Genomic DNA, 25,995 nt, shown 5'->3' on the forward strand with positions numbered 1-25,995 from the left:
TCGAACCTTAAAACTATGGCCTCTAGTTGCCAATTTCCCAATCCAGGAAAAAAGACTATTCATCCTTTCAATGATTTAATATAGCTCTGTGAGGTTACCCATCAGTCCTGCTCTCCAGGAGTACAGTGCAGTCTGTCAGTGAAGATCAGGTGACTGGTTGTATAACCTATCATGTGACCTAGCACCGACCTACTGGCATGACACATTGTCTCGCCTGACCTGTGACTTTCTCTCAGGCAATCTATGGGACTTGCACGTAACTTCCTTGAGCCATAGTCCCTCCTGCAGATGGGGCAGGAGGTGGCCATAGTGACAGAAGAGGCTGTGGAGGCTGGAATCTAGGGCAAAATAAAAAAAATCTGCTGTTAGATTGGGCAGTAACTGTGGAGGAATAGGGATGGTCAACATTTTAGGTCAAGACCCTGCCTCAGGACTGGAGTACCCTCTGTATCACAGCACAAGACATTGGACAGACCATACTCTGTGCAGTCTAGCTGCTCAGCTATAGCATTAATGCTGCACAGGGTGTGCAAAAATTCACAAGAACGTTACTGGAACTGGAGAGATCAGAAGCACGGAGAGGATGGATAGGCTGTGACAGATTTCCCTGGAGTACAGGAGGATGAGATTTGTGAAATGATGAAGAGCATGGAGAAGCTGAGTGATTTCCTCTTTTCCCCCAGAGCAGGTGAGTCCAGAACCAAGGGCATAGATAGAGGGCAAGAGGGGAAAGATTTAAAAGGAACAAGGGTTCCTCTTCACACAGAGGGTGGTGAGAATATGCCAGGCAGGTAAAATCATGAGGTTTAAAAGACATTTGGACAAGTACGTGGATAGGATAGGTTTAGAGGGACAAGGACCAAATGCAGATAAATAGGACTGCCTCAGCTAGAATACTTCAATACAACAGACTGTATGTAAAGCTAGGCTGCTCTCGGAGTATTGCATTCAGTTCTGGTTGCCCCATTGCATGATGAACGTGGGGAGGGTGCCAGTGCAGAAGTAGTTCACCAGGATGCTGCTGGGTTGGAGGGTATGAGTTATAAGGAGGTGGGACTAATTTGGGCTGTTTTCTCTGAAGCATCAGGGGCTGAGTTTATACAATTATGAGAGGCACGGATGGGGTAGACAGTCAAGATCTTCTTCCCTGGTTAGAAATGCCAGATACTAGAAACCATAGCTTTAAGCTGAAAGGAGGAAAGTTTAAACTGGGATGTGCAGTGTAAGATTTTTTACACAGTGAGCGGTGTGTTCCTGGACCACATTGCCAGGGCTGGTGGTGGTGGGAGCAGATACCAAGAGGCTGGAAGACAGACACGTGAATGAGCAGGGAATGGATGGAGGGGGATCATGTGCAGGAGGAAGGGATTTAGTTTAATTTGGCAAGGTGTTTGGCACTGACGTTGTGCGCCGAATAGCTAGTTCCTGCACTGTAGTGATGGCTGTCTATGATTGCCACGGCCTGGGCCGAAGGGGCAGACCCTGTGCTGTGTGACTCTGTGACGGAGTGGATGGGGCCACTGTATGAGGAGCATCATAAGGTCTACTCACACCAGACTGCAAGTCCATGGACCCGGGGCCTCCATATCCAGCCAAGCCCTCCACGCGGCCGTGTGACCCGCTGGCCGCCAATGGATGAGGCCTACCCCGCTTCCAACTTCAGTGGGCTCTCCGCCCCTACCGCAGACCCTCCCAAAAACACAAAGGTGGAAGGGGCGCCACAGATAGCCAGCGAGTCGAGCAGCGTCTGTGGGAAGGGATCTGAAGAGTAGAATCTTTCTCCAGAGAAGTTGTCCTCCACACCCCCCTTCCCCCGTTCCAGGGATCTTCTCGGAGGCGCGGCGTCTGCAGAGGAGTCTGGACTTAACGCTGGTGACAGGTACACCCTTCGCCCATGGGTCCTGTCACCCCCCCCAGCGTGTGACGGGACAAGGTGAGGTACAAAGGCAGGGTCTGGGGCGATTGCTGGTGGGGTTCGGCTTCGCGGGGAGCGGACACTCCCCACTGTGAGGCAGCCCTTCATCGCAAGGGGCAAGGGGTCGGCGACGGCGGCCGGATCCCACGGCACGGTCGCTTCTGGTTCCTTCTACTCCCGCTCCTGATCATCCTTTCGGGAGGCTGGACACTTACACCCCGCCGCACCGGGCCACCGTGGAGAGAGCGGCCGGTGGAGACCCGGGTCGCTTCCCTTCCCGGGAGGGTTCAATGGCGGCTTACGCTCTCACACACTCAGACTTAATTACACACTCACACCGATACACACACACCACACACCTTCACACGCAACTATCAGAGTCACACCCCCTCTCGCACTTAGTCACATCTACTCATACACACAGACTCACACGCATTCACACACAACTCTTTGACAGTCACTCCTTCCCGCTACCCTCACACACACACTGACAAATACGCCGCCCGCTCTGCCTCTGTTTCTCCGACTTTCACTCTTTAATATCCCCTTCCAGAATCCACTCACTCCAAACGTCAAACCCGGCTCCCACAGAACTCTGGATCTGCCACTCGGCCCATTGCGACTTTGCTGACCCCAGTACCCCCAACAAGCCCCGTGATTCCTGCCCGTCCCCCGTTCGGCGTCGCCTGGTCGGTGTCCCGCCAGCAAGCTGGTACCTGGATAGTCTGGCTGGAGGCACCGGCGGCCGGCCCGCCTACCAGTTTACAGTAAAGGTCCAGTCTGGGCCGCCGCGATCCGTCTTCTCCGCAAGTGGCCGTGGCCCAGATCTCAGCCCCCTGGGCAATGTTCAAGTAGGGCGGGTGGAGGCTGAAGCCATTCAGCCGGTCCGGTGTTCCCTGACCATCGGCCGTCCGGCCGGACTGCAGGAGCACAGCCCAGAACAGCAGACTTGTCCTCGACCCTCTCGCCATCTTCCCAAGCACTGTGCTCCCTCCCTCCCTCACCCCCTCCCTCACCGAAGACCAACTACACACCCTCTCCTGCCCAGGAACTAGGATCGCGAGGAAATCCTGGCTGAACGACTTAGAAATAATCATTGTTCCCAACTTCTATATTTAGAAGCTTGTTTTTAAAAAAATACCCTAATTGGTGTTTATATTTGAAGTTAAATATAAAGCCAATATTTTGTTGCAAAAGTTATTTTCTACCTATTAAATGCAAACAGCACTTATGTGCATTCCGTGGTGAAGAAGTACTGTATATTTGGATTATTATTGAATTGTAATGGGCACTCTGCAGCAGAGAGGTAATATGAGTGGCTTGGCTGAAAATAAAGGAGCAGACTCGGAGCTTCGGCCAACTAGAGATCCACACACACGCGTGCTCAAGAAAAGTGGATAAAATCTTCGAGTTTGCACTTTCTGTGAAGTTATTTTATTGAGCAAATTCCATCTGGTTCGATGACTTCCCCGTGACAACCGGACCTCATTAACTGCAAAGATTGTAAAATACTTAAAAATCGGCGTTCTCGGAAACTTCGGTGACTGCACATTTAGCTTCTTGGCTCCTATCCAGGGACTGAAATCCAGGAATAAAAGGCAATGTACAAGTCCGAGCATACCTTTCCAGCCAGTTAAAGTGTTTGGCATTCTTTCCTCGTGAACTCCGTTTTCCCAGAAAACTCGGGCACGTCTTACACGCGCTCATCTTTTCATCCCACTCCTCAGTTCAGAGACAGACTCGGGTTAGCGTTGCTAAACTGAGTTCGGAGTGTATGCTGCTCCGGATTTCCAGCATCTCGTGTGTTTTTGTGATAAATGAGTGTCTTTCTCACTTGATTTTGGAAGGCTGTGCGTGCGAACTCTCAGTGTTTCCATGAAATTGGACATGGAAAGCGAGACACCAGAAGGACTGCCGATGCTGGAATCTGGGGCATCTGCTGACTTGTTCTCGATCCTCTTGCCATCTTTCCACACAATCTGCTGGAGGAACTCTGTGAGTCCGACAGCATCTGTTGGGGGGAGGGGTGGACAGTGGTCATTATGGGTCGAAACCCTTCAGCTGGACTGATAGAGATGGGAGCCTGTATACAGAGGCGGAGGGAATGGGGCAAGAGCCTGGATAGTACGGATTTAGAGGGGTATGGGCTAAATGCACACAAATTGAACTCATTTTAAAGTAAAAAGTAAATTTATTACCAAAGTATGGAACTGTTACCACATACCTTGAGATTCTTGTAGGCATTTACAGGGAAAATAAAAAGTGCAATGGAACTTACAAAAAAAACCATAAAGAAAGACAAACAACCAATGTGCAAAAGAAGACCAAGGTGCTCAAATAAGTTGAAAAGAGGCCTTGAAAGTGACTGTAGATCATGATTGTGGTGAGTGAAGTTATCCAGGTGGATTTGGGAGCCTGATAGTTACAGAGTAATGTTGTTCCTGAACCTGGTGGTGTGGGACCTGAGACTTCTGTACCTCCTGCCCTATGATAATAGTGAGAAGAGAGCATAGCTTGGATGGTGGAGGCCTTTGTGACAGATAATGCTTTCTTGTTCTGTGCTCCATGTAAATGGACTTCATCGCAGGAAGGCTTTACATGTGTTGAGCACCATGGTTGGCATGGATACTTCAGGCTGAAGGTTATGTTTCTAAGAGCTGGCAAGTGATTAGTGGATGAGGGGTGATAGGCAGATAAAAGCCTCTGTACTTTTCAGCACTCTCCCCTCCTCCACACAGCTCTAGCTTCACACCTTCCCCTCACTACTTTATACTATCTCTATATCTCAGTCCAGATGAAGGGTCTCAACCCAAAACGTCAAATGACCATTTCCCCCTAGGGATGCTGCCAGACCCATTGAGTTCTCCCAACACCTTATGTTCTGCTCTGGAAGGGAGAATATTTGCAATATCTGGGCAGATCTTTCACAGACCATCACAGGAGTGAATGGTCAAAGTTTATAAACGTGTGCAGTTTTCATCTGCCCTGTGGGATCCTTGAAAGAAAACGGAAACTGCAGTGACGTTGACCACGTATAATCTACAGCCTCCTTTTATTTCAAAATATATACTATTCATTAAAAAATACAGGAAGTTCATCACATTTTCAATTACAAATAGTCATTCCATTAATGTGTCATCCATTAACAAACTTAAACAGTAACACACCATCTGCTGGAGGAACGCAGCAGGTCAAGCAGCGTCTGTGGGCTGGGGGCGGGGGGGGGAGGAATTGTCGGTGTTTTGTGTTGAAACCCCGCATCTGAACTGAGAGGGATGAGACTCAAGACCTCTTCTCTCTTCTGTCTGAGTCAACCTACCCATCATTTCTCACCCCTCCTCAGTCCACCAATCACCTTGGACCCCTGTATCACCACTCCCTCTCTCAATACCAGCCATCTCCCCTCTCCACTCTTAGTCCCAATGCAAGGCTTTGACCCAAAATTGATGATTCCTTCCCCTCTCCCCACCCCTTCCCCACACCGATGCTGCTCGACCTGCTGAGTTCCTCCGTCAGATTGTGCTTTGGTCCATGTCTCAGCATCTGCAGTCTCCTGTGTCTCCTTTAGAGCAAACAGTCCAAAAAACTTTAAACTGTTAGGAGAGCCCTGAATTGTGATCATGCCACATTGAGATACTATTGTTTAAAGAATAAAATTATCCATTTACAATGCTTATAATTACAATATTCTAATTATAATGCTTATAATATAATTATATAATTATAATACATATTATAATTTTACTTTTTAACTGAAGATGGACTCGTCACAATCTACCTCATTATGACCTTGCGTCTTATTGTTTGCTGGCAGTGCACTTTCTCAATCTTTACTCTGCATTCTGTTATTGTTTTCCCCTGTGTTCCCTCAATGCACTGTGTAATGAATTAGTCTGTGCAGACAGTATGCAAGACATGTTTTTCTCTGTATCTTGTTACATGAGACAATAATAAACTAATCTGGCAATAACCAATTTACTTTGAAATGCATTCCTTACTGTTCCAGAATAATATTTCTGACTGAGAGTAAGCAGGGTTTATAGCCACCATGTCCTCAGTTCTGGTTACTATTAGCTGCCCATATTGATGAGCAAGTACTGTATATAGGACCCGGCTGGTGGTGTAGTGGCATCTGCATCGGACTTCAGGACGAAAGGTCCCGGGTTCGAATCCAGCCAGCCGACTCCCCTTCGCGCTTTCCATCCGTGCTGGGTTACGAGCTGGTGATCTCTTTGGAAACTCACCTGGCAGAAGGCAATGGCAAACCACTGCTGTAACTTGCCTCATACACGATTCCCCACTACGTTAGAGAGGCGTGGAGGGAAATCGTCCACTAACAGGAGAAACTCCGGATGTGATGTACCTTTCCTTTCCTACTGTATATAGGATGAGTCACCAGCAAAACCCCCAAAATTGCTGAACCACTGGGGGGTAAGGTGGAGATCGGATCTCGAACTGTATTGCAATATTTTAAAGTTCAAAGTAAATTTAATATCAAAGTATGTTACCTATTCTAACTTTAAATTCATTCCTTGCAGGCATTTAAAGGAGAAAAGAAATACAGTGCAGTAGAATTTTGCAAAAAACATACACAAATGGACAAAGACTGACAAACACCAATATGCAAGAGAAAAGCTGCAAATAAAAATAATACTGGGAACATGAATTGTAAAGAGTCCTTGAAAATGAGTCTAAGTTGTAGAATCAGTTCAGAGTAGTGGTGAATGAAGTTATTCGCACCGGTGTTTGTAGGTTCCTGAACCTGTTGGTGTGGAACCGAAGGCCCCAGGACTACAAACCCAATGGTAGTAGCAAGAAGGTAGGGCATGGCCTCGATGGATATTTTAAGAAATTCTCGGGCTCCCCTCCCCCCAGCAAGTTGCAGACCCCAGCAGCCCTATCCTTGCAAACTGTGTCCATTATTGGATCCCACCTGTTGGGAATGCTGAGCAGAGGTTTATTAACGAAAACAGTCTTCCTTGGCCCGAGTACCTCCACACAAAAAACTGAGATGGGTGCGGTAGAAGATGGTGAAGTAAAATACCAATAGTGAACCATTTGTGCATTTTAATATTTGCAGTTATCTTTCTAAAGGTGTGTGCTTGGTTGATCTAACCCTCCTTAATCTTCATAGTCTTATGAGTTTAGAAAAGAATGAGGAAACAGCATTTTCCCAGAATAATGGTGTGCAACAACATTATCTGGAATCCTCTTCCATAGAATCACAAAATTATACAGCCAGCAAACAGGCCCAACTCATCCATTTTGACCAAGTTGTCTTATTGAGATGGTCCCATCCACCTCCATTTGGCCCATATCCCTCTTATCCAGGTCCCTTCTGACTCTCACCAATTTCTGTCAATGCGCCATAGAAAGCATCCTTTTAGGATACATCACAACCTGGTATGGAACTGCTCTGCCTGAGTGTCGAACGCTGAGGGGAGACCTAAGAGACGGAGATAGAATATACAGCCAGAGTCTGTTATTCATCTGACATTTGAAATTCATCTGATATTCTGTTATTGAATTTCCGATGTCCTCCCTCAATTATCATCCAGTGAAATAATGATAGCGTTTATCCAAGGATCAGCACATTCAGCGGTAAAGGGCAACTTCCTTCAGCTTTTCTGCTTTGTGGTTGTGCATTTCCTCCAGGGTTCTTCCAGACCACCCACCAAGGGTTTGGAAGAGATATTTAGACTCTAGAAAGTTGTCTGCCCTGTTAAATAATAATATTGTACTGAAATATACAAATATATCACAGTTATATGAATCCCAAAGCAAGGAAATACTAAACATAACTAACAGCACCTTTTGGAGTGCTGTATCCTCCTCTGGTAGCCTTGCCACACGAAGGTTGTCATTAAACTGGAGATGGTGTGAAAAAGATTTATGAGGATGTTACCCAGACTGGGCACGTGGCCAAGTGGTTAAGGCATTGGACTAGCAACCTGAAGGTCGTGAGTTCGAGCCCCAGCTGAGGCAACATGTGTTGTATCCTTGACTCTTTCCAGTTTAATCACACATTGCTCTGCGACAACACTGGTGCCAAGCTTGTATGGGTCCTAATGCCCTTCCCTTGGACAACATTGGTGTCGTGGAGAGGGGAGACTTGCACCAGGGACAATTTAAAGCAGCCTGCCTTGAAAGGACATTGTGGCTTACAGGGGTTCAGTAAGCTGAGGGGTGCTGGGTGAACAGAGCTCCATGTGAGTGAATCAAGTTGAAGGTTAGAACAATGAAACGTAAGCAGGAGGTCTAATTTTCAGAATTTACAGTATCTTTAGAGCTTTATATTAAAACTGGAACAAAATGCATGTTTTCTGGGGCAAAAAGTAAGAGAATATTCAAAATCAAAGAAAATGTGTTTCATCATTAGAGCGGTGTTGGAGTGGGATTTAAATAAATTTTTAGTGAGACTGAGGAACAAGTTCAACAGCTTGTCATAGAGTCACAGTGTCAAACAGCATGAAAACAGACCCTTCGGCTGAATTCATCCAACAGTGTTGTCTGTCCCATGAGCTAGTCCCATCTGCCCACATTTCGCCCATAACCCCCTAAACCTCTGCAATCCATGTACTTATCTAGATGGCTTTTTAATGCTGTTAATGTGCCTCCTCAACCACTATTTCTGCACACTCATTCAAAATATGCACCACCCTCTGTGTGAAGAAGCTGCCCCCATATCCCGTTTAAATCTCTCATCTCTGACCTTAAACCTATGCTCTCTTGTGTTAGCACCCCTTCCTTAGGAAATAGCTTTCACCCTGTGTATGCCCCTCATGATCTTATATACCTCTGCCACCCTCAATCTCCTATGTCCCCGGGAGTATAGTCCTAGTTTGCACAACCTCTCCTTGTGAACGGAAGTAACATATTGATAAATGTCTTATCAGGAAAGGTTGAGCAAGCAAGGGCTTTTCTCTTTGGAGTGAAAGAGAGTAAGAGACAACTTGATAGAAGTGTATAAAATTATGAGAGGCATAGATAGAGTGGACAGTCAGCATCTTTTTCCCAGAGCAGCAATGGCCAAGGGCAAAGGACATCCACTTAAGGTGAGTGGAAGAAAGTTTAGGGGAGACATCACAGGACTTTTTTTTTACATTGGAGTGGTGGGTGTCTGGGATGTAGTTGGAGGCTGATACAATAGAGGCATTTAAGAGTATCTTAGATAGGCACATGGAAGTAAGAAAAATGTAGGATTCTGGGCTGTGTAGGAGGAGGGGGTTAGATTGTAGAGTAGGTTTATATAGGTTTGCACAACATTGTGGGCTGAAGGACCTAAGCTGCATTGTACTGTTCTATGTTTTATGTTCTAAATCTTTTCTGCACTCTTTCTAGTTTAATATCATCTTTCCTATAACAGGGCAGCCAAAACTATACACAATAATCCAAATGCTGTCTCACCAATATCTAATATAACTTAAATGTCTCATTTTGTTATCCTGGCTCTTACAGTGAATTGTGAGTCATTCTACTTCTCAGCTCCCGGCCTCCCTCCTGCCAGCAGCTGTGCAGTGCCCATCTGTCTCCTATCTGTCCCATCCCTGGACCAGCCTCACTGCTCTCCAGCTTCCTTGGTTATCATCTCCTGAAAACATGACCTCATCGGCCTGGTTCCTTCCTGTGGCACAATACTGATTAAAAGCTGGATAAAGCTACAAATGACATCATATGGCACCTTTTCCTTCCCAGGACTTCAGGATCAGAATCAGATTTATTGTCACTGACTTATATGACATAAAATTTGTTGTTTTGCAGCAGCACAGGGCTAAGACATGAAAATTACTACAAAGTATAAAAAAAAGTGTAAAAGAGGAATCACAAACAAGAGAAAATCTGCAGATGCTGGAAATCCAAGCAACACACACAAAATGCTGGAGGATCTCAACAGACCAGGCAGCATCTACGGAAAAGAGTAAACAGTCGACATTTCAGGCCAAGACCCTTCAGGACTGGAGAAAAAAAAAGATGAAGAGTCAGAGTAAGAAGTTGGGGGAGGGAAGGAAGAACCACAGGATAGGTGAAACTGGGACGGAGGGGGAGGGTGAAGTAAAGAGCTGGGAAGTTGATTGGTGAAAGAAGGGGGAATCTGATAGGAGAGGACAGAAGGCCATGGAAGGAAGAAGAGGAGGAGGAGCACCAGAGGGAGCTGATAATGTGGGAGAGAGAAATGGGAATGGGGAATACTGAAGGAGGGGGTCATTACAGGAAATTCGAGAAATTGCTGTTCATGCCATCAGACTGGAAGCTACCCAGATGGAATGTAGGGTGTTGCTCCTCCAACCTGAGTGTGGCCTCATCATGACAGTAGAGGAGGCCATGGACTGACATGTCAGAATGGAAATGAGACATGGAATTAAAATGGGAGATCCTGCTTCTTCAGGCGGATGGAGCGTAGGTGCTCGGCAAAGTGGTCTTCCAATCTATGTCGGGTCTCATTGATATACAGGGGGCCACACGAGGAGCACCAGATACAGCAGATGACCCCATCAGACTCACAGGTGAAGTGTTGCCTCACTTGGAAGGACTTTTTGTGGCCCTGTATGGTAGTGAGGGAGGAGGTGTAGGGGGAGGTGTAGCACTTGTTCCACTTGCAAGGATAAGTGCCAGGAAGGAGATTAGCGGAGAGGGGTGAACAGACAAGGGAGTCATGTCAGGAGCAATCTCTGCAGAAAGCAGAAGTGGGGGGAGGGAAAGATGTGCTTGGTGGTGGGATCCCACTGTAATGGCAGAAGTTATAGATAATTTTATGTTGCATGTGGAGGCTGGTGGGGTAGTAGGTGAGGACAAGAGGAACCTTATCCCTGGTAGAGTGGTGGGAGGATGGGGTGAGGGCAGATGTGCAGGAAATGGAAGAGATGCAGTTAAGAGCAGCATTGATGGTGGAGAAAGGGAAACCCCTTTCTTTGAAGAAGGAGAACATCTCCTTAGTTCTCGAATGAAACGCCTCATCCTGAGATCAGTTGCCGTGGAGACGAAGGAATTGAGAGAAGGCGATGGCGCTTTTACAAGTAACAGGGTGGGAAGAGGTATAGTCCAGATGGCTGTGAGAATCAGTGGGTTTATAATGGATATCAGTAGATAAGGTGTCTCCAGAGATAGAGACAGAAAGAATCAAGAAAGAGGAAGAAGGTGTCGGAAATGGACCAGGTAAATTTGAGGGCAGGGTGGAAGTTGGTAAAAGAGGAATAATGAGGTAGTGTTCATGGGTTCATGGATCATTCAGAAAACTGATGGCAGAGGGGAAGAAGCTGTTCCTGAAATGTTGACTGGGGATACCCAGGTTCCTGTACCTCCTCCCCAATGGTAATAATGAAAAGAGGGCATGTCCCAGATGGTGAGGATCCTTACTGATGGATGGTGCCTCCTTGAGTCACCGCCTCTTGAAGATGTCCTCGATGGTGGGGAGGGTTGTGCCCACGATGGAGATAGCTGAGTCTACTGCCCTCAGCAGCCTCTTGTGATCCTCTGAATTGGAACCTCAGTACTAGGCAGTGATGCAACCAGTCAGAATGCTCTTCCTCTGTGTATCTGTAACAATTTGCAGGAGTGTTTGATGATATCCCAAATCTCCTTGAACTAACAAAGTAGAGCTGCCTTCTTGACTGCCCAGCTGGTAACAGTGCCCCTCTCCCTGGGCTGGTCTCTACAATTTCATTCATTCTGGCTTTTGTCCGCACCACTCTCTTACCTAAACTTGGCAATCAGTCCCATACCCCCAACCCATGCCTGGAGCTCCATCTTTTAGTCTCCCCATCTTCACTAAAGTTGTCCAACCTGCTTAATATTTCCAGCTTTGTATCTGATGATGCTTCATTGAACAATGAAGGTGGCCATTTGGCCTATTGTATCTCTGCCATCCCTTTGAAGCATTTCCATCTGGTTTCATTCCCTGCTCATCTCTCATTGTCTGAAAAATTCTTCTTCTCCAGCTCCTTTCATCTTCTGCTTTCAACATACTCAGGCAGAATGCTCCACATCACTTGTGTGAAAACACCATCCCGTGCTTTGTTGGTGCTGGAATGTGTGGTGACATTTACAGGCTGCCTCCAGTACATTCTTCACAGGCTGTGTTGGTTGTTAACTTAAATGATGCATTTCACTGTGTGTTTCAAAGTATTTATTTTAATTTTTATTCATTTAAATTTTAGAGATACAGGGTGGATTAGGCCCTCCCGGCCCTTCAAGCTGCACCGTCCAGAAAACCCCGGCAATTCACGATTTTACCCTCACCTAATCACGGGACAAATTACAATGACCAATTAACAGGGAGAAAACAGGAGGACCCATATTCCATGGTGTCCCCTTACAGAGAACGTCGAGACTGAACTCTGAACTCTGCCACCCAGAGCTGTAATCACGACGCTACCATGGTGCGTATGTGAGAACTAAATGTATGGGAACCAGAATACCTTTGGTCCAACATTTCAAATACTGTCTCCCTGATTCTTGACCTTCTGCTAATGGAATCAGCTGCAATCAATTCACCATGTCTAAACCCATCAAGATCCCCCCTAATATTCTCTGCTCTGTTAGTGCCAGTTGCCCTGAATGCCCCATGTAATTCTCCCTATCCCCACACTACCTTTGCAAATCTATATCCTTCCCAGGTTTTTAAATGGCAAACTTCCTGCCTTTTCCATTTCAAAGGTGGATGCTACAGTTATTTGCCTGAGTGTTTATTCTAGTTGTGTTGCTTTGTTTGCAAGTTCTGCAGGGAAGATGCTCCTCTTTCAGCTTCTGACAAAATAAATTTCCTGACAAGATCAGGCCCCACATTTTCTGTCTCAGTTAGCTTCAGCTGTTAGCAAATTCTTTTTTAGATCACTGGTCAAGGCTATGCCCTGCTTCAAAGGCACTGGGCAGAATTACCCGGCCAGCCTGCGGATCTAAAACGATCAATAGTTATGAGAAGATTAAAAACACTGAGAGAAGATTACACACTGGTTTGATAGCGCAGTGATTTACATTCATTAATAATTTCTGATACATTGGCAAGAAGAGGAAGTTAGAATTGTTGGATGATTAGTGTTTGAAACAAGGACAGACCATAACAGGTGCAGGTTTAAAAATTAGAATTCATTGCATGAGAAGGGGCGAGGAGATCACGTTACTAAAGATTTTGTTTTAAAAATAAAGTTTTCAGAGGTTAGCTTTGGGGATTAGGGCAGAGACAGAGTCAACCACAGTGCAATACTTCGCAGGTCTTTTCTGTCTGAACCACCCTGCAGCACTGTCAATGGTCCACCTGCAAGTGTCTCCAGTCCCCTGTGGGGTCTGTTCTAACAGTCCAAAGGTAACAGTAAAAGGGTTACCGGTCCTGCTGCCTCCGTCAGCAGAGATTGAAACAACCAATAAGTGCATAGGCAAAATATGTAAAAGTTTAATTCCATGTAGAAATAGGACTGCGTACCAAAGATATGTGGGGAGGCTGAGATAAGATGGGAGGAAGATCGAGTGGAAATTAACGACTGTCACTCTGTCCTCTGCATGTCTCTAAACACTCCCAATGTTGGGAGCAGAAATCTGTTAACCTGCTTAGATCTCTGGAATTGAATCATGGAGTCATACAGCCACGGAAACGGGGCCCTTCAGACCACTTAGTCCATGCTGACAATCAAGCGTCCATTCACACTCATCCCACAGTGGTCCAATTTTATTCCCCTCCATGTCCTTCTAACCCTCCCTGAATCTCTTTCCACAATCCATCGACCACAGTTTCAGAATTTGCCCATTGTAAATTGAGGGACCACTTTGTCAAGCACCTCCACACCATCCACCACAGGTGAGACTTCCCAGTGGCCAAACATTTTAATTTTGATTCCCATTCCCATTCCAACATGTCTGTCTATGGCCTCTTCTTGTGCCAAGGGTCCATCTCATCATGCAGGTCCATTGAAGAGTCTGATGACATTGGGATAGAAGATGTCCTTAAGCTTGGTGGTCCATGCTTTCAGGCTTTTGTATCTTCTGCCCACTAGGAGAAGAAAGAAGAGAGAAGGTCCAGAGAAGCTGCCTGACCTGCTGAGTTTCACCAGTGTTTTGTATTTGTCGCTCCTATAATGTGAAACATTGTACAAACATGTCTTGTCTACAAAAAGCAAAACAAACCCAATTCAATTAATCTACCAACCAATCAGTCTACCATCATTCATCAGAGGACATCAACAGTGCTGCTACGTAGCGCTTACTGGATTCTGCCTGAGCTGAATACCTGCCTCTCTTCTGGGCTACATCCATGTCCAGGCGTCCCTGAAGAAAGAGCACGCAATGTCCACAGTTAGAGCTGGGGATTTCCAGGACAGTGGGGAGGGGCACCACAAGAGCTCAAGTGGATTCTAATTTGAAACTGGTCTGTAAATAGTATGAATCATGGAACACTGTAGTATTATAATGATGTGATGCTGAAATCACTGAATAAACCTGTTTTAGAAAAGGAAGAAAAAGTAATACTTACAGACCAGTAGCCTGTAACCATTGTTGGGATGTGTTCCTGATGTTAACTCTCAGCTCAAAATATTAACTGTTTTTTCCCCTCCATAGTTGTTGCCTGACCTGCTGATTTTATTCACCATTTTCTTCTGTGTGGTTCTCTAGATTTCCAGCATATATAGTCTCCCTTGCATCTCTGCTGGGCTACAGCCCTCATCACAGCCTAGGTCCAAACGTGAATCAACAAGCAGAACTCCAGAGGGGAGGTAAGAGTGAAACACCGCGACATCAGGGCAGTGTCTTACTAACTGTGGCACCACGGAGCCCAGGTAAAATCAAAGTCGATGGCTATCAGGGGAAACAAGCCAGTGGTGGAGTCAGTCATCACACAATGGAAGGTGGTTATGGTTGTTAGATCCCTGCCATTGAGGATATCTTCAAGAGACCATAAGACCATAAGACAAAGGAGCAGAAGTCGGCCATTTGGCCCATCGAGTCTGCTCCACCATTTTATCATGAGCTGATCCATTCTCCCATTTAGTCCCACTCCCCCGCCTTCTCACCATAACCTTTGATGCCCTGGCTACTCAGATACCTATCAATTTCTGCCTTAAATACACCCAATGTCTTGGCCTCCACTGCCGCCCGTGGCAACAAATTCCATGGATTCACCACTCCCTGGCAGTACCTCAGGGTGGCAACATTGCTCACTAAGGACATTCATCATCTGGGTTGTGCCCTCATGCCCTGTGCTCAATACTGCCATTGGGGAAGAGGTCCAGGAGCCGAGGACGCATACTAAATACTTCAGGAATAGTTTCTTCTCCTCCTCTATCAGATTTCTGGACACTTCATGAACTCACAAACATTGCCTCATTATTTCTTTGTTTTTGTTCTATTTATTTATTTTGTAACTTATTGTAATTTTGTGTCTTGGCACTGTGCTGCTGCCACAAAACACCACATTTCACATTGTATAAGACAATGACAATAAAGCTGCTTCTGCTCCCTCTGCCCTTGCACCGCCCTGTGCTTTCTCAGATCATATGTCAGATGTTCCAGTGAAAGCCATTCTCAACGAGTTGGGACAAGGTTACTGCTCATTCCACACACCCAGCAGAGAGCTCAGACACACAACTGTTTCCCTGCTCCCTCTTCTGGCACAACCACCTTTGGGCAAATTTGTATTTTTTGAAGTGCTCCACTCTAATCTTCCAGTAATCCCTGCACTTCATTCTATATGGGACATTCAAATTTTCAAGATACCAGCGGCTTTAACTCTGAATAGCATTGACCCTCCTGAGACAGGTGTAAATCATATATAGTACATTGTACAATGTAGAACAGTGTAGCACAGAAACAGGCCCTTCAGCTCACAATATCTGTGCCGACCATGATGCCAAATTAAACTAATCCCATCTGCCCTGCACATGGTCCATACTCTCTGTTTCCTGTGTGTTAAAATATTTATCTGAAGCCGATTTAAGTTGCTATCATAACTGCTTCCACCACCTCACCAGGCATCCACAACTCTCTCTGTAAAGAATTTGGCTTGTAAATCTTTAAATGTTTGTCCTCTCATCTTAAATCTAAGCTCTCTACTTTCAGATACTCACACCCTGGGAAAAAGACTATGACCATTTAAAGTAACAGTGTCTCTCATAATTTTATATGCATGTATACATAGAGCATAGTACAGTACAAGTTGAAGGAGCAACACTTCATATTCCATCTGGGTAGCCTCCAACCTGATGTCATGAACATAGACTTCTCCAACTTCCAGTAATTTTCCCCTCTCCCATCACTGTTTTTCTATTCCCTTCTCTTGCCTCTTCTCTTCTCACCTGCTTAACTCCTCCCCTGGTTCCCTTCCTCCTTTCCTTTCCTCCATTGTCCACTCACCTCTCCTATCAGATTCTTTCTTCTCCACCTTTTGCCTTTTCCGCCTATCACTGCCCAGCATCCCCCCCCCTCACCCAACCACCTGTTTCACCTATCACCTTCAGCTTATTCTCCTTCCACACCCCCACCTGTATTCTGGGTTCTTCCTCCTTCCTTTGCAGTCCTGATGAAGGGTCTGGGCCCAAATCATCGACTGTTTATTCATTTTCATAGATGCTATGTGACCTGCTGAATTCCTCCAGCATTTTATGTGTGTTGCTCTGGACTTCCCACATCTGCAGAAGCTCTTGTGTTTACAGTACAGCACAGTAGAGTAGAGTACAGTGCAGAACAGTACAACATCTGCAGAAGCTCTTGTGTTTACAGTACTGCACAGTACAGGCCCTTCGTCCCATGGTGTTGTGTCAACCTTTAAACTACTCCAAGATCAATCTAACCCTTCCCTCCCACAGAGCTCTCCGGTTTTCTTTCATCCATCGAAGAGTCTCTTGACTGTCACTGATGTACCTGCGTCTACAAGCACCCCTGACAGCATATTCCATCCCCCCACCAGTCTCTGTGTATAAAAACTTACATCTGACTTCTCTCCTGTACTTTCCTCCATTCACCCTAAAATTATGCCCTCTTCTATTAGCCATTTCTGCCCTGAGAAAAAGTCTCTGGTTGTCCAATCTATCTATGCCTCTTATCATCTTATATACCTCTATCAATTCACTTCTCATCCTCCTTCACTCCAAAGAGAAAAGCCCTAGCTCGCTCAACCTTTCCTCATAAGACATGCACTCTAATCCAGATGTCATGTTGATAAATCTCCTCTGCACTCTCTCTAAAGCTTCCACATCATTTGTATAATAAGGTAACCTGAAATGAAAGAGAAAGACTCCAAGTGTGGTCTCACCAGAGTTTTATTGGGCTGCAACAAATATACCTGTACAAAGTCACCCTCCTTTGCTGTAAGGCCAACAGCCCTAGCCTATCCAATCTCCCTTATAACTCACACCCTCCAATCCTGGGAACATTCTTGGGAGTCGTCTAGCTTAGCGCAACCTTCTTCTAGTTTAACGATCAGCATGTACACAATACTTCAAGTGTGAGCTAACCAACAGATTGTACAACTGTAACGTGACATCCCAACTCACATCCTCAAAGGCAGAGTCAATGATGGGAAGCATTCCACAAGCCTTTGTCTGCCCATGTCTCAATTTTCAGGGAACTATGTTCATACACCCCTCTGTTCTTTAACACTCCCCTGAGCCCTGTCATTCACTGTGTATGCCCTGCTGTGGTATAACAACCGAAAATGCATCCTTTCACACTTGCCTGAGTTAAGTTCCACCAGCCATTCTTTTGCCCACTTCCCCAGTTGATCAAATTCCTGTTATAACCTTAGACAACTTTCTACACTAAGAGTGTCAGAAGATTGGAGTTTGGATGACAAGTGGGTCCTTTGAGGTACATATATCATAACGGGGGGGGGGGGGCGGCACCGGGAGCGGACCCAAATGCAAGACACAGACACTGAAGTACTAGGAACAGGATTTTACTAGGGAGCTGGGACAAGAACACAGACTTGGGCTAGGACATTGGCTAAGCAAGCGGGACCAGGACAAGGAACTGGGAACTAGGAGCCTGGGCTTGGACTCTGAGCCGGAGACTGGACGAGGACCTAGAACCTGGGTCTTGACTCAGGCTCGGACCCCAGAACTAGTCTAGGACATGACATGGCTACAGGACTGACATGGCTTGGATTCTTCGTGGCTTGGGTTCTTTGAGGCGAGGACATGACGAGGCTTGGGTTCGGACTCTGAGCTAGAGACTGGATAAGGACCCAGAACCTGGGTTTTGACTCGGGCTCGGACTCCGGAACTAGGCGAAGACATGACGTGGTCTTGGGAGACAGGACTAGGTGAGGCTACAGGACAGAACGAGAGACCCCTGGGCAAGACAAGGGAACTCCAGTATAGGATGAGGGAACTCCAGCACAGGACGAAGCACATGGATAGGTCGAGGCACATGGACAGGACGAGAACACGAAGCTTTGACTTGGTACTCAGGAACAGCCGAGCCTTGGACTTGGGACGACAGGAACCTTGGAACCTTGGACTGGGACGGCGGGAACGCAGAACACAGAGCCTTGGTCTTGGGGAGGACAGGAACACAGAGCCGTGGTCTCGAGCATGGGAACACAGAGCCTTGGACTTGAGAGACAGGTACATGGAACACAGAGCCGAGACCCCTCCTTGGGAACAGGACGTAGGGCCGGGACTCATACACGGAATGCTGAACACGACGAGATGGTTCCCAACACTAGGTAGCGGCAAACAGCCAGACCTACCTAGTGAAGGCATGGAACAGGAATTCTGCAGATGCTGGAAATTCAAGCAACACACAGCAAAGTTGCTGGTGAACGCAGCAGGCCAGGCAGCATCTCTAGGAAGAGGTACAGTCGACGTTTCAGGCCGAGACCCTTCGTCAGGACTAACTGAAGGAAGAGTTAGTAAGAGATTTGAAAGTGGGAGGGGGAGGGGGAGATCCAAAATGATAGGAGAAGACAGGAGGGGGAGGGATGGAGCCAAGAGCTGGACAGGTGATTGGCAAAGGGGATATGAGAGGATCATGGGACAGGAGGTCCGGGGAGAAAGACAAGGGCGGGGGAACCAGAGGATGGGCAAGGGGTATAGTCAGAGGGACAGAGGGAGAAAAAGGAGAGTGAGAGAAGGAATGTGTGTATATAAATAAATAACGGATGGGGTACGAGGGGGAGGTGGGGCATTAGCGGAAGTTAGAGAAGTCGATGTTCATGCCATCAGGTTGGAGGCTACCCAGACGGAATATAAGGTGTTGTTCCTCCAACCTGAGTGTGGCTTCATCTTTACAGCAGAGGAGGCCGTGGATAGACATGTCAGAATGGAAATGGGATGTGGAATTAAAATGTGTGGCCACTGGGAGATCCTGCTTTCTCTGGCAGACAGAGCGTAGGTGTTCAGCAAAATGATCTCCCAGTCTGCGTCGGGTCTCGCCAATATATAGAAGGCCATGTCGGGAGCACCGGACGCAGTAAGCGGAACAAGTGCTACACATGCCCTTACACCTACTCCCTTACCACCATTCAGGGCCCCAGACAGTCCTTCCAGGTGAGGCGACACTTCACCTGTGAGTCGGCTGGGGCGATATACTGCGTCCGGTGCTCCCGACATGGCCTTCTATATATTGGCGAGACCCGACGCAGACTGGGAGATCATTTTGCTGAACACCTACGCTCTGTCTGGATCCCATTCCCATTCTGACATGTCTATCCACAGCCTCCTCTACTGTAAAGATGAAGCCACACTCCGATTGGAGGAACAACACCTTATATTCCGTCTGGGTAGCCTCCAACCTGATGGCATGAACATCGACTTCTCTAACTTCCACTAATGCCCCACCTCCCCCTCGTACCCCATCTGTTACTTATTTTTATACACACATTCTTTCTCTCACTCTCCTTTTTCTCCCTCTGTCCCTCTGACTATACCTCTTGCCCATCCTCTGGGTCACCCTGCCCCTTGTCTTTCTCCCTGGGCCTCCTATCCCATGATCCTCTCGTATCCCCTTTGCCTATCACCTGTCCAGCTCTTGGCTCCATCCCTCCCCCTCCTGTCTTCTCCTATCATTTTGGATCTCCCCCTCCCCCTCCCACTTTCAAATCTCTTACTAGCTCTTCTTTCAGTTAGTCCTGACGAAGGGTCTCGGCCTGAAACGTCGACTGTACCTCTTCCTAGAGATGCTGCCTGGCCGGCTGCGTTCACCAGCAACTTTGATGTGTGTAGCGAAGGCATGGACACAGAGAGACAGTTCCAACTCAACGATAGACAGTTCCTTATCTTGACACAGCTAAGCTCCGGTCTCACTCTGGTGGTAGAACTTGACAAGGTCGCAGGGCAAAGCTCCAGACTCAGGTTGCAGGCAAGGCTTCAGAAGGAAGGGGAAGGGAAGGGAACAGTCCAGCCTCAGGGTAACGGCAAAGGCCTGGCTTACCCCACAGAGGCGAGGACAGGGATACTGACCAGACGAACCAGCAACCACACTTGAACCCAGGGCCACTTATATTCCCAGCCCTAAGACGAGCATCAGGCGCATATGATTAAGCCCGACTGAAACAAGGGACAGCCAGAAGACCCGGAGTCCGGAGTCCATGGACCGGACCGTGAACCGGAACACGGACTTCACGGACCGGACCATGACAACATACATACAGTGGAAGCACATTGCAATTGATAAGACACCTCTGAAAGTTCAAACAACTTTGCTGGGAGAAACTATAATTACCACAAATATTCTAAAAACTTTTGATGATGGAGAGCCAAACATCCAAAATGAATGTAGTCAGGGCTGTCTCTGAGTACAGAAATATTCTAAGTACACAAAAAACTATTGATTGCCTATACCCATGACCATGTTTGATATGCTAAGTGACAACATCAGTTTGGTCTGCTAACTTGAACTCAAGTCACAATGGTGCAGTAACTTAGCCATGTTGCCTGGTTTTATGCAGGCCAATTAACACAACCCCATTGTCTTAACATTTGGCAGTTGCATATGTAATTGTCCAGTCTGTGGGCCAGTTTAACTTCAATTTACTGCTTGCAATTTCCAATAATAACTGAAGGCTAACTGCAAGCATCTTGAACATAATTACATTTACAATAAAAACTGAAGACTGGTTCTTGTTTGAATAATATCTGCTCTATCCACATAAGTCCAGAACACTCCCCAACACATACCACCTAAATTCTCTTCAAAAGCACCCAGCTCTTATCCCTGGGGCACACCACTGGTCACAGCTCTCCAAAGGAAGAACAACCCTTCCCTACCACCCTCTATCTCTAATCTGCAAGACAGGGTCCAATTTGCCGTCTCACCCTGGATGCATGTATTCTAAACTGGACCAGTCTACCATGTAGGACCCTGTCAAAAGCCTGGCTAAATTCCATGTAGACAACACTCACCACCCTATCCTCATCAATCCCCTCACTCACTTTCTCGAAAAACTCAATCAGATTTCTTGGGAGGGTGACTGAGTGGCTGGCTGTATCCACCATGAACCCCATCAACACAGGGAGCAATTCTCCACTGCCTTTGAAACATCAGACCCAGTCTTGAACCACAGTCTGTTATCATCACTGATACTATAATGGTAAGTTTCTACAGTGGCTTTCCCCTTGATTTCCTGGGGTCCTGAACATATGTTTGTTGCGTAGCTCTGTAATGGCTTAATTACAAGTTGTCAGTGTGGTTGCTGGGAACCTGGGGCCTGGAAGATAGTTGTACTGATTTAATAGTGGGTTTGCATCATCCTCCTGAAGCTTGCTCTAATTTACTGGCGGTTTAGTACTGGATTGCTGACAAAGTCCTGTAATTGTTCTCTCATGTCGGATACTGAGCAGGAAACCATATGGAATTGGAATTGGAATTGGTTTATCATTGTCACATGTACTGAGATACAGTGAAAAGCTTGTCTTCTGTGTTGTTTATACAGATCATATCATTACACAGTGCATTAAGATAGAACAAGATAAAACAATAAAAATATGCGGAATAAAGTGTAACAGCTACAGAGTGAGTGCCATGCAGGTACATAATAAGATGCAAGATCATAACGAAGTGGATTATGAGGGCAAGACTTCAACTTATTGTTCCAGGGATCTACGATATTTAGTAGTCTTATAACAGTAGCATAGAAGTTGTCCCTGAGTCTGGTGGTACATACTTTCAAGCTTTTGTATCTCCTGCAAAATGGAAGAGGGGAGAAGAGAGGAGGTCCAGGGTGGGCGGGGTCTTTGATTATGCTGGCTGCTTTACTGAGGCAGCAAAAAGTGAAGAGAGAGTCCAAGGAGGGGTGAGGGCTTTGATTGTGCTGACAGTTTTACTGAGGCAGCAAGAAGTGTGGACAGAGTCCACAGAGGGGAGGCTGATTTCCCTGATGTACTGAGCTGTGTGCACAAACCTCTGTAGTTTCTTGTGGTAATGTGCAGAGCAGTTGCCATACCAAGCTGTGATATATTCAGATATGATGCTTTCGATGGTACATCAAAAAAATTGCTGAGAGTCAACGGAAACGTCAAATTTCTTTAGCCTTCTGAAAAAGCTGAAGCATTAGTGAGATGTCTACAGTTAAGATGTCTGCCCCTTTAGGCTCATCTGTGAAAACAGCTTAAATTTCTCTCTTTAATGTCTCTTTTTTTCCTTCCTCAGGGTGATTTGAGGCTCTATTGAGGTCCTGATCTGCAAGTGGCACTCAAACTGCTTTTTTTTTTACGGCGGATGAGTTCCTGTTCCTGAAGCTCACCAGCTGACCATCTTCCAACATCCTGCAGGCATGGCTTAGAAGATGGTGCCTCTGGGGTTGGGCCTGTGTGACCCTGTGGATGACTGATTCCCGGTCGGTGTTAGTGACTGAAGCATCGTGAGAGAAGGAACATCAGGTTTTCATTGCAGCGGATGTATGAATGGAGGTCTCTATAGTCCAACAGTCACATACTCGCATTCTCTCAGTGGGGGAGAGCATTTGCTGCCAATTTTCGGGCTGGAAATCTCAGAGTATAAAGCAACGCAGCAGACTAACAGTGAATGTCAGTCTCCCCTTTCACTGTGAGAAATGGGTAATGTCTCTTTGTCCCTTGTTAGTGAGAGGAAGAACCTGTGGCATGTTGAAATGTTGGGTAAATTATAGCCTTTTTTGACTGCAGATCATGGTCTCTTTTTGGGTGCTTGCTGTTGCTTGGCGGCTGGTGGGTGCCGAGGATTTTGCTGAAATGTATGGGAGAGGTTGAGGTTGACGGTTGCTGCGGCTCGCATGGGGAGATGGGAGGGGGCTTTGGGGTTCCAAAGTTTTCTTGTTGTCCATTCTTTTGTCGTGGATGTCTGCAAAGACAAGTATTTCAGTTTGTATACTGTATACATTCTCTGATAATAAACAGAGCCATTTGAACCAATTAGTTGGAACAGGACATCCTACTGATGATGTTCACCCCAAAGAACTTGAAGCTCTCAACCTCAACACCATTGATGGGGACAGGAGCATGTGCACTGCCCCTTTCCTGAAGTCAATGACCAGCTCTTTTGTTTTGCTGACATTGTTAACATGTTACTGAGCTCTCCATCTCCTTCATGTACACCAACTGGTTGTCCTACTGTTGGACTTTCTGAATGCTATGACTTGCATGTGATTCCTGGGGAGTCTTTCTCAGCAGTAAGTGAGTCAGTATCAGTCTCTGCCACATTGAAGTGAGGTTGTGCAACCAACTGCAGGTAAGGTGGATGAAGCATACGTGGTATTAAGTGTTTATATCAACCTGGCCTTCCTGGGAAACAGTGACTCTACTGGCTAGAAAATAACAACTTGAAAACACTCCTCCCTCTAAGACCCCTCCCCATCTGCTCTCCCCCTCTTGTCCTTTCAGAAATCTGATGGTAGAGGGGAAAAAGCTGTTCCTGAAACATTGAATGTGTGTCTTCAGTCTCCTGTACCACCTCCTTGATGGTAGCAATGAGAAGAGGGCATGTCCTTGGTTATGAGGGTGCTTAATGGATGCCTCCTTTAGAAGCATCGACTTTTGAAGGTGTCCTCAATTCTGAGGAGTTAGTGCCCATGATGGAAGTGGCTGTGTTTACAGCTTTCTGCAGGTTTTTCCAATCCTGTGCAGTGGCCCCTCCAGACCAGTCAGTGAGGCAACCTGTTAAAATGCTCTCTGTGGTACTCCTGCAGAAATCTGTGAGAGTCTTTGGTGACATACCAAGTCTCTTGAAACTCCTAATGAAACATAACCACTGTGGTGTCTTCTTTGTAATTGCATCAATATGTCAGGCCCAGGTCAGGGCTACGGAGATGTTGACACCCAGCAACAAGGAATTGCTCTCCCTTTCCATTATTGATCCCTCGATGAGGACTGGTGTGTGTTCTACTGTCTTCTCCTTCCTGAAGTCCACAATCAATTCCTTGGTATTGCTGACATTGAGTGCAAGGTTGTTGTTGCGACACAATTCAATCAGATAATCAATCTCACTCCTCGTCACCATCTCCTGTGAGGAGGAAGTGTACAGGAGTATGGAAATCGTGTGATTGCTATTTTATGTGGTGTTCATAACAAAGAAATAGTCACCAACCTACTCTAGCGTAAGGAAGGGAGAGAATAAAGAATGAACAGATAAAGACAAAAACAAAGAAACTGTGGTCATCTCACATTAAAAACTAACTCAAATTAGAAAGATCAAGGATATTCCATTGATAATAAGTAACCTATTAAATAGCCAGGTTCAGTTGTGTGACATTTTATGCAAAGGCTGCACAAAAACCTCTTGAAAAGTACAGAACTAGCTATACTACTATAGGTGAAATTAAACATAAACAGGTGATTATTTAAAAATATAGGCAAGCATAAAGTTAGTTGAACTGCAAGAAAAATAACAACTTAGACTCTAACCCACACTACCTTTGCCCTTCCCTCCTCACCTGGATCCACATATCACCCTGCCAGCGCCCGTTCCACCCCCCTTCCCTCCACCTCTTTATACTACCCATCTTTCAGTCCAGACGAGGGGTCTTGACAGAAAGCGTTGGCTGTCCACCTCTCTACAGCAGATGCTGCTCAGCCTGATGAGTTCCTCCAACAGTGCATGTGCTATTTCACGAATACAAACTCTGAGCTAAGGCACCACCCCTGTACAAGAAAACAGGCACAAAGTTTCATAGACACCATTCACCATTGCTCTGCTGAGGGGCTTTTGTGCTGCCGGCATAATGAATGAGCTGATGCCTCAACTTACAGTAACTTTCCATTTGCCTGCAAAGCACTCAAGGACCCACCAACAGGATAAATGGTGGCAGTCACTTCACTGACAGTGTGAGAGAACAGTAACCAGTCTCTAAGGACTGTGTTTGGATCTTGTTAGATTTCAGAGCCCTGTTCACACTTCTACCCCTCCCCTCTTCTTACTGAAGCAGTATCAAGTGGTCCACAGAGCACTACACTACAGCAGAGGAAAAAGACCTTTGATTAGATTAGATTTATTTATTTATCACATGTACCTCCTGTACCTACTAAAGTGGCCACTAAGTGTATGTCATGGTCTTCTGCTGCTGCAGCCCATCCACTTCAAGATTCAATGCGTTGTGTTTAGAGATGCTTTTCTGCATGCCACTTTTGTAATGCATGGTTATTTGCGTTGCTGTTGCCTTCCTGTCAGTTTTAACCAGTATGGTCATTTTCCTCTGACTGCTCTCATTAACAAGGCATTTTTGCCTACAGAACTGGCACTCACTGATGTAAACGCAAGAGACTGTTGTGCGTGAAAATCCCAGGAGATCAGTAGTTTCTGAGATACTCAAACTACCCCGTCTGGCACCAGCAATTTTCCCATGGTCAAAGTCACTGAGATCACATTTCTTCCCCATTCTGATGTTTGGTCTGAACAACAATTGAACCTCTTGATCATGTCTGCATGCTTTTATGCATTGAGTTGCTGCCACATAATTGGCCAATTATCAGAATCAGAATTAGGTTTATTATCACCGGCATGTGACATGAAATCTGTTAACTTAGCAGCAGCAGTTCAATGCAATACATTTAATAGGAGAAAAAAAATAGTAATAAGTAAGTAAAACTTATTCAGAATACTTTATACAGTATATGTATATTGAATAGATTAAAAATCGTGCAAAAACAGAAATAATATTGTGACAAGAATACACATAGATTACGATG

The 25,995-nt window shown here is 46.1% G+C and overlaps 1 protein-coding gene and 1 long non-coding RNA gene across 3 annotated transcripts in view; one reads left to right on the forward strand and one right to left on the reverse strand.

The window, feature by feature from the left end:
• The window catches only part of lama3 (laminin, alpha 3), a 321,185-nt gene extending 318,286 nt beyond the window's left edge, over positions 1-2,899 (reverse strand). For both annotated transcript variants that reach the window (XM_063060575.1, XM_063060566.1), the window contains exon 1: positions 2,632-2,899. In XM_063060575.1, the coding sequence (XP_062916645.1) occupies positions 2,632-2,886 (255 nt within the window). In that variant the 5' untranslated portion in view covers positions 2,887-2,899. The remainder of the gene's footprint in view (positions 1-2,631) is intronic.
• On the forward strand, positions 317-23,119 carry LOC134352936 (uncharacterized). The gene is made up of 3 exons (XR_010019513.1): positions 317-1,933; positions 14,516-14,616; positions 22,487-23,119. It is a non-coding gene; the product is annotated as an uncharacterized LOC134352936 (long non-coding RNA).
• The last annotated feature ends 2,876 nt before the right edge of the window (positions 23,120-25,995 follow it).

The sequence above is a fragment of the Mobula hypostoma genome, chromosome 1, assembly GCF_963921235.1.
Source record: "Mobula hypostoma chromosome 1, sMobHyp1.1, whole genome shotgun sequence".
NCBI lineage: Eukaryota > Metazoa > Chordata > Chondrichthyes > Myliobatiformes > Myliobatidae > Mobula > Mobula hypostoma.